Source organism: Strongylocentrotus purpuratus, unplaced genomic scaffold (assembly GCF_000002235.5).
Source record: "Strongylocentrotus purpuratus isolate Spur 01 unplaced genomic scaffold, Spur_5.0 spur5_contig_861, whole genome shotgun sequence".
NCBI classification, from domain to species: domain Eukaryota; kingdom Metazoa; phylum Echinodermata; class Echinoidea; order Camarodonta; family Strongylocentrotidae; genus Strongylocentrotus; species Strongylocentrotus purpuratus.
In genome coordinates, this window is record NW_022145570.1 from 4,373,865 (window position 1) to 4,382,884 (window position 9,020).

At 38.6% G+C, this 9,020-nt stretch overlaps 1 protein-coding gene across 1 annotated transcript; it reads left to right on the forward strand.

Moving 5' to 3' along the window:
• The first annotated feature begins 4,765 nt into the window (after window positions 1-4,765).
• Window positions 4,766-6,788, forward strand: LOC115919093. The gene is made up of 2 exons (XM_030999591.1): window positions 4,766-5,593; window positions 6,266-6,788. Exons 1-2 carry the CDS (start codon window positions 4,938-4,940, stop codon window positions 6,501-6,503), a joined length of 894 nt encoding a protein of 297 aa, XP_030855451.1. The 5' UTR covers window positions 4,766-4,937; the 3' UTR covers window positions 6,504-6,788.
• Window positions 6,789-9,020: the final 2,232 nt, after the last annotated feature.

Consider the following 9,020-nt stretch of genomic DNA (forward strand, 5'->3'; position numbering starts at 1 on the left):
ATTGTTCAAATAAAAAGAAACTGTTTACATGTGACCAAATATGGAGCAAGGTATAACGTGTGACGTCATACGGGGCTGGCTCTTGATTGGTTTAACTTTAATGATGTCCAATATCAACGAAAGATATGATTGTATGCGCCTCTGCGAACGGGGGAGGGGAGGGGGAGGGGAGAGGGGGAGGGGGAGGGGGAGGTATTAATTGAGTTGTACCTTTTTTTGAAATTCTCCTTTTCCCTTTTACTTTTAACTTTTATTTTCTCATGTTGGTAAAACTAAACATAGAAAGGGGGCTGAACATCCCCCCCCCCCCCCCGTTCAAGCACGTACGATTATTGAAACATTTGTTGAATGTCTTTAATATTATCAATGTTATTATCTTTATTATTGTTATTAGTACTATTGTTATCATCAATACTATTATCATTATTGTCATTATCATCATTGTTATTATTATTATCTTCATTATCATTATCATTATCATTATTAATATTATTATTATTAACATAAGCTTTACAGGAGCAGCCATTCCAGCCACCACAGACCCTATGCCTAACCCTGAAGCTAAGGCACCGCCCTTTACCTACCCGGTCGTTCATCCTCCACCACCTGCCGCTAACCGTATGGGCGTGGTCGAACCGTCTCCAGGGGTGGAAGATATACCCTCTCCGCCGTCTCCTGAAGACGTCATCACTTGGAGAGTGAATCTCGACAAGGAAAATGGAAAGATATAGGAAATGTATATAAAGCGCGATTATTTTCTTTACTTTAATTTGTGAGATTTAAACTAAATATAGTGTCATCTATAGCCCGCTTATAAGATATTTTTTTCTGTCTTTTTCTTCCTCCGTTATTATAATTTAAAAGCATAATCGTCAACACGACACAAGCTTTTTTTGTAATTACGTTTTTTTAGTTGACTTCTCTATTTTCCTTTGCTGATAAAGCATGTATACTATTGCAGTTTATACCTATTTTATTAAAGTATGTTAATGTTTTATGTATTTTAAAAGTTTGTGATAATACTACATCCGTGTTTATTATTGTCAGTTTTATAATTATAGAATATGTATATTGTTTGCTGTCTGTATTTGTACCTATTGTTTTAATAATATTTATTTTATGGACATTGATTTTGTTGTTTATTCCAAGTGAATCACAGTTTTATGTTCAAACTTGAATATGTCATGACGCGCCTTGTAAAAATGTCTAGTTGTTGTATAAACTATTTTCAGAAACTCTTTCACGGATTTGTTCAAGGACAGGCTTTGCCTAAAACGTGTAAACTGAGTATAAATTAAATGAATGTAAATCTTCTCTTAACAATTAACTTGAAACTTGAAATTCAAAGTTACTAATCATTATTTGCAATATGCGGACCATTGTCATTGATTCAACCGGTGTTACGTTCCGATCTTCGGATACACTCTCCGATATTGATTTATGGTCTATTCTTAATGCTCTTTAGAGATCACGTAACAAAGGAATGAAAATATCGATTATCATCTCCATAAGACATTGTTCAAAATTACACTAAGATCGCCCTACACGTAAAAGGCAAGCCGCCCCGTTGACCACAACATTATAATTGCTGTATGTACGCTGCGTGACTGTTTGCTATCTTGTTGTGTTGGAATCCTCATACTGTGGTCATCTGTTGAACGAACAGTGCCAGCTTTGGACTAATTTCACTCAATTACAGATATATTATCAAAAGAATCGAAACGCATCTATAAATGTGAAATATCTACAGAGAGAGAAATAATACGACCTCTTTAGATTTAGCATTACACTTAGGACCTAGCCTTCGACGCAAGTATGATGGTGAACGAGTGAATGGGCGAGGATACGTCCATAATATCAGTTTATCATCTCAGAGTACTTTTGTATACTTCTTCTGTCGGAATCGTAAGACAGTAATTTACGGGGGATATATTCTACTGCCTAACCCAATATAGATGTGATACATCGCGGATGATCTTATTTCCGTTGGTGAGTAGATGGTTTGTAATGTATTATGTATATTGTCTCGAATGGGGGTGTTTATTTACATTCAAGCAATAAAACCAAGCTGTGAGAACAAACTCCATGTTTTCTCCACAGTACAATCCTTTTCTATTTATCATTTAAAACGCTTTTTACAGTTTCTCTGGCAAATTTTTGTCTCGATGTTTAGCTCCTGATTTACAATAAATCTGTTTTTTCCTCTTTCAAATACGTATCTTAGTTTGAAACGGTATTTATTGAAACCATACTTTACTATTCAGGAAGATTTACATTTTGTATATATATATATACGTACACTAGAATGCGATAGTTATTACAACGTCCTTTCCTCTGCCAGTATCTATTTTTGTTCTGTTCACATTCAATAAACATTATGTACATGTACTATGTCATCTATGACGTGGCACTGGAGGCGGTATCTGTCGTCTGCTAATCCTCATTTGTAAAGATTCCTGACAGGTAGTATATATTACAGCAATTTAACATTTAGCTCTCTTAAAGCGTTGTTCCCTATAGTAAACGTTAAATTCCTTTTGAACACGGAATACCAGTAAATGTTTCTTTGTAGTGTATTTTGTAGAAATGTTTGCTGCTTTAATACGTTACTGATAATAGTAAAGACACTCCTCCAAATTTAAAATTTTAAGAGAGTGAATATGATCTACTGGTTCAGAGTTTTCAATTGTAAAATCACTGAACCATATCTTTTGAATAGCTTTCTTCAGTTTAGTATAATCGAATAAAAGATGTTATTTGCATTTCCTTGGTTCAAGGCGTACTGACGGGTCTTCAAAGCGGTTATTTAGAAAACAAAGTAAAACGTAAAACAAAGACTTCGTATTCAAAACAATAATTATATTATGTCATATCTTTAGCTTTATATGTAAACAACTATCTTGTACATGAACATTTTCATTACCAGTAAAACTTATCACTTAATTGCAGGCGTTAAAGCCCTACTGCACTACTTATAGCTACTTGCGCCCTCTTTACAACAAACAATGCCTAATCGGTGCCTGTTGGTAATTGAGAGCTGATTTAATGAGATAACCACCTGCCAGTGATGATCCCCCTGGCAAAACTAGTGCAGATGGGCTTTAAGACAATTAATAGTCATTCTTCCAAATAATGTGACGTTTCTGCTTTTCCAGTTATCCAGGAGTTTCTGTAGTTTAGTCATTTTCCCGACTCTAGTTTTTTTCATAGTACAAGTCTGCAGATACAGAACATTTCCCAAGTATTGATCAAAAGAGATCTGAGTCGGAGAGTGACCACGTTTTCTTGTCCTCTCCAATAAGAAGAAAACAATGTTTTCTTTATTTAAATTCGGGCCTGCGACTTTTCCAAATAAATCTAATATAATTATTCATCTAAAATATTTTGTAAGGAGTTTTTGTTTTTAAGAAAGAGTAAGGTTTTGTCAGCATAAACTATTGTTATATTGATTGGTGATGATGATTATGATGATGTGGATGGTGCTCATTATGATAATCACGATAATGCTAAAAGTAACGATATTGATATTGATAATGATAGTGGTAATGATGACGACCACGACGTTAATGGTGGATGATAATGTTGATGATGGTGTTGCTGTTGTCGGTGATGGTGTTGCTGATGTTGATGATAGTGTTGCTGATGTTGATGATAGTGTTGCTGATGTTGATGATGGTGTTGCTGATGTTGATGGTGGTGTTGCTGTTGTTGGTGATGGTGTTGCTGTTGTCGGTGATGGTGTTGCTGATGTTGATGATGGTGTTGCTGATGTTGATGATGGTGTTGCTGATGTTGGTGATGGGTTGCTGTTGTTAGTGATGGTGTTGCTGTTGTTGATGATGGTATTGATGTTGTCGGTGATGGTGTTGCTGATGTTGATGATGGTGTTGCTGTTGTTGGTGATGGTGTTGCTGATGTTGGTGATGGTGTTGCTGTTGTTGGTGATGGTGTTGCTGTTGTTGGTGATGGTAATGACGTTGGTAAAGATGGTGATAATATAATGATGATGATAATGAAAATTGACATGGAAGAGACAGTGAAGTATACAACCAATATATTCGATCTATACAGGGCGTATCATAATAAAGGATATTGAAGTTTAATGACGATTTATATGAAAACTACTGATTTCATAATCAAGCATTTTATGTCTGTTGTAAAGGACAGAATGTCCTCTTGTTAATGACACCCCGATCATACTACTACTGTCACAGTTGACTGAATAACAAAGCATTGCTGTCCACCATGTGAAAGGTGCACTGTGACAAGTTAGCATTCACAGATAAATTCTAAAGATTAGTGCTTGTGTCAGCCCAGACATATTGAAATGCTGAACAATGAGTGGATTATGTGTCTAAGAAGGAAATGTTATCAAACTTGGCACAGTGCACCTTTCACATGGTGGACAGTAATGCTTTGTTATTCAGTCAACTGTGACAGTAGTAGTATGATCGGGGTGTCATTAACAAGAGGACATTCTGTCCTTTACAACAGACATAAAATGCTTGATTATGAAATCAGTAGTTTTCATATAAATCGTCATTAAACTTCAATATCCTTTATTATGATACGCCCTGTAGGTCAGTGATGGTTGCCAGATAATACGCCTTCGCTTCAGTTATTTGCTACCTATAGTGACGTGTTGTGATCATGGCAAAAGAGGATGGAAAAGAATTGAAATGGTTAATGCTACGAGCGACATTACATCAAGATATTTCTATTTCAAGTTTTTATGTTTCCTTCTTGTACAGAAGCGGACATGAGACGAACATAACGTGGAGAAATGTTGAAGTATCTGTGAATCGAAGACCGAACAAGGACTTCGAATGGCACCGATGATCTCACAGTCAACTGAGAAGAGAATTATTCACTAAAACTTCGAAGCGGTGACTATTTGACTAGCTTGCGTCATCTTGTTTAACTCGGTGAAAAATAAGATGGGAAAACATGAATATAGAGGGGTCCGTGCCCAACGGGCCCTCAATCTCGCAGCCGCCAGACGTGAAGACAGAGATAAAATAAAGCGTGTGAAATATGGCTACTCCGACCCCGGTCAACCGGAGTTCTACCCGCGGTCACTCGCTCGCCCGACAACAGCGCGCCCTCAGAGCGCGGGACTCGCGATGCGTCGTGCAGAGGCGAGTGATATAGGCCTGGACCTGGGACCAACTCCCGACAAGCCGAAGGTGACGGTTAGGGCAAAGACCTGGCAGTATCTTCATACGTGCATTGGTGTCATGGCTGCAATAATGGTCGGCATCGGACTCCTAGTCGGTGTCACCGCCCACTGGACGACAAGCAGGGCTGGACAAGCGGGGATCGGCCTCATATGCGGCGGTGTCGGCATGGTTCTTGGCGTGGTCATCTTCGCTTTCATACGACTCAAGCACTCCAAGATGAAAGACAAGAGAAGGGAGAAAAAGAAGGTTAAGGCTGATCTGGAAGCCGGTCAGAAGGACGGGAAAAAGATTCAATTTAAAACGGAAGACACAGCCCAGGATGTTCCAATGAGGCCCATGTCAAGCAGAAAGAAGAGAAAGAAGAGGACTGAGACGGAGAAGGAGAAGGAAGACACAAATTCATATGAGGAAAGGTGAGCAATACATTATGAGCTTCAATAATATCTTTGCACACTCAATGCTTTTTTCAGGGGGGGGGGGTAAACGGATAATTTAGACTGAGTTGGAGAAAGGGTGTTCTATCGCATAATTATGCCAATGACTGGATAAAGTTAGTCCAGTAACTGCTCGTCATCACTGTACTGACTGTAAATTGACAAACTTCCATGTGTACATTGTAATGTATTAACCCTATCCTTTGGCTAGTATCTAAAGAAGTAGTTAAACACTATTGTTTGTCTATTATCTGAAGACGCCTGCACTAGGAACTGGCTCAAAATATGAACATAATATTTTAGTAGAAAATTTATCCTCTTTTATCTTTTTCTGGTTTTTTCTCTTCATTTTGTAGAAAGTTTAAACAAAACGAATTATCGCGGAATCATGGGAAAATCTTCACTACTTATTTAAACCTCTTTTTCATCTCAATCTCCTTCTCTTCCCATTTCCCTTTCACTCCCTGTAATCCACATGATCTATTTCAAATCATTTACTAGCTTTCTCCATCAAATTCACCCTTTCCTGTCAATTTCTCTCTTTCAACCTCATCTCTCTCTCTCTCTCTCTCTCTCTCTCCCTCTCTCTCTTGATCGAGACTCATGACGACGTTTAATGTCACGTACCTCTTCTTACACCTTCCATGACAGCGTAGCAAACGACGAGACGACGGCGGACACGACGTCGGACACGGCCGGCATCGTTCCCCGATCAGTGAGCCGGACCAGCATGAACCTCCAGGGTTCCATCAACATGAGCGCCATCCCGGAAGACCAGGAGGAGGAGGATAACGACAAGGCGTCATCTTCGAAAGCGACCACGGAGAGCAAAGACATGGACAGTGATAGCATACCGGGTGTCATTGTGGCTTCGGGTGAAGACACATAGTTGATCTTCAGGTCATGTTCCTGAATACAACGCCAAGTCAATACAGATGACTTGTGGTGTATTGGTAAAGACTGGTGACTCTTATACGAGATGTTCTGCGTTCGATCCTTTGATCGATGCTTACCATATTAAACAAGCTGTTTCTCCCTCCCTGACCTCTTGACAAAGGTGTAAATTACTGGGCAGTGTTTGGGTAAAATTGCAGGGCCCACAGGAAAAACAGTATCAATGCTGATGAGGCTTCCCTGTTAAATATGATTAGTATAATCCTTTGTTATAATGACCTCAAAAGTATTATACAACACCTACGTGGATCCTTGTTATTTGATTGGAGGATTGTTGGTCACATGATATTCAATATATATTGCACGGGCGTGCCTTTTTGGTTATATGCAGACTGCGTACCAAGTATACCTCTCTGCCGTGCGCGTATCCCTAGGCCCTGTGTGTATCTGAAGCGCAGGCAATCTGAATGTATGTAATCGAGAAGGCTTAACTCCAATTTTAATAAATATAAGGAGTAAAGCATTGTTTATTGATTAAGGTTCTATTACATCTTCTTTGATGTTGTATAAAACAAATAATGAATGTTTTCGTTCGTTCAATATTGCAAATATTTTCAATCGTTGAAAGATTAACGTTAATTCTATTCAACTCGGCTGACGCCTCGTTGAATAGAATATTAATCTTTCAACTCATGAAAATATTCGCACTATTGAACTTATAACCATTCATTATTTGTATACTATACATAGAGTTTGGCCAACTTGGTTTCGTTAGTCACAACATAAATGCGTAAATTCTTTAGTTTTGTTTCATGCTAAATCCCAACGAATCAGTACACGCCACATTGTGCCCACCTCGAATCTGTTTCGCCAAACCCTCCTAATCAATGGCACTAATACGAGAATTTGTATGGCGCCATCTACTTTTAAAGTCTACAGAAATGTTTCTATTCTGAGTTTAGCTAAGCCACACGTAGCAACAGGTAAATAATTTTTTGTTTTATTTTTAGACAGTGGTCATGATGTTGTGCAGTACTAGCCTGCGACTGAAATTCCTGCCCATTCATGTGCGAAAAGCATGGGTAATAGGGACATTTCCTTGTATATATTATGTTACATGAACTTAAATCCTGTTTTTAGAAATTTTTTATTTCAAAAGTGTGGTTCCCTTTTCATTGAGACGCTTTATGTGTGTGAATAACATGTGATCCTCATCGGCCAGGATTTCGACTTTCCACTATTTATCAACATAGCGTTTACTGCTATTATGGAAGCCTAGGTCTTTAGGGAATGTTATCTCTAGATCATCTCGCATCGTTGGTTAATTTATTCACCTAGCGACACTACTTTTACCAATCGAGCTATAGAGTTCAGAAATGCCGTGTGTCGACACAATGTACGTATATGCCCTCTTTTGGTTGCATGCAAATGAGAATAGCGACAAAATTAATGTTCTTAGGGTTATATCAGATTGCTAGGTCGATCTTAGGTAAAAAGTCATGTTCTTGATTTTTTTTTTGACGAATTCCTGCCAAATGGAAAGAGAGTGCTACTTTAATTGACTTTTTAAACTGCCAAATTGGAGGAAAGAAATGCAATCATATACTGTACAATATTGTAAATAAAATATAATTCCTAATGAACACAGACTACTTTCGTAATTTAATGAGAGTCGTGTCGTCTAATGGATAACGCAGTGTTTTACCACACCATGGTTGGGGGAGAGAGAGAAAGGGGGAGGGAGATATTAAGATAGATATAGAGATACGAAGAGAAAGAGGGATGACGAGGGCAGAAGAGAGGGAAGGGTAGATAGAAAGAGAGAGAGAGAGAGAGAGAGAGAAAGAGATGGTTGAGAGAAAGGGAGAGAGAGAGAGACAGATAAACAGACAGAAGGTTGGGGCTTTTTTCCACTGGGGGTTTGAGGGATGCCCCGCCATTCCAAAATTGAAAATTGTCTGCCATATCTGACAAGCAAGGAGAAGAATAAATATCCTCACATTAATTTGTTGGACTGCCTTTCCAATGCTTGCAGCTCCCCTAACCCGGCAAACGTGGCCCTTTGCATCACACACTGGCTTTTATACAGATTGAAAATGCTGATCTACCAACCATTCAATGTAAACAAATTTTTCATACAATATCTGGTGTTGTCATGATTTTGTGTTCGCTGAACCATCCCTACCCCGGCCCGCGACTTTGCGTTTTACACCCTGGCCTGGACATTTTCCCGGTAAATAGCAATGAAACTGCTTGAATGAGTCTAGTCTACGCTCCTCGATCGGGCGCGCCAGTCCTCTTAAGCCACGCCATTATTAGTGATTGTGCGCATGCAGCTATTAAACGTGACGTCACCATATGAAATTGCACCATCCAAGTAACTACTTCGTTTTCAATAATTGTAACGTCACAATAACTTCAAGTAACAACTTGGATTGGGATATGTAAATTCTAGATGTTCGACTTTGTACAGGTAAATGATTATATTAGTGTTACGGTAGGCCTACTACTG

Coding starts and splice junctions, on each gene's coding strand:
- LOC115919093 (XM_030999591.1), top strand. CDS start 4,938: ATGGGAAAACATGAATATAGAGGGGTCCGTGCCCAACGGGCCCTCAAT. Junction 5,594..6,265: donor ACAAATTCATATGAGGAAAG/GTGAGCAATACA, acceptor CTTCCATGACAG/CGTAGCAAACGACGAGACGA.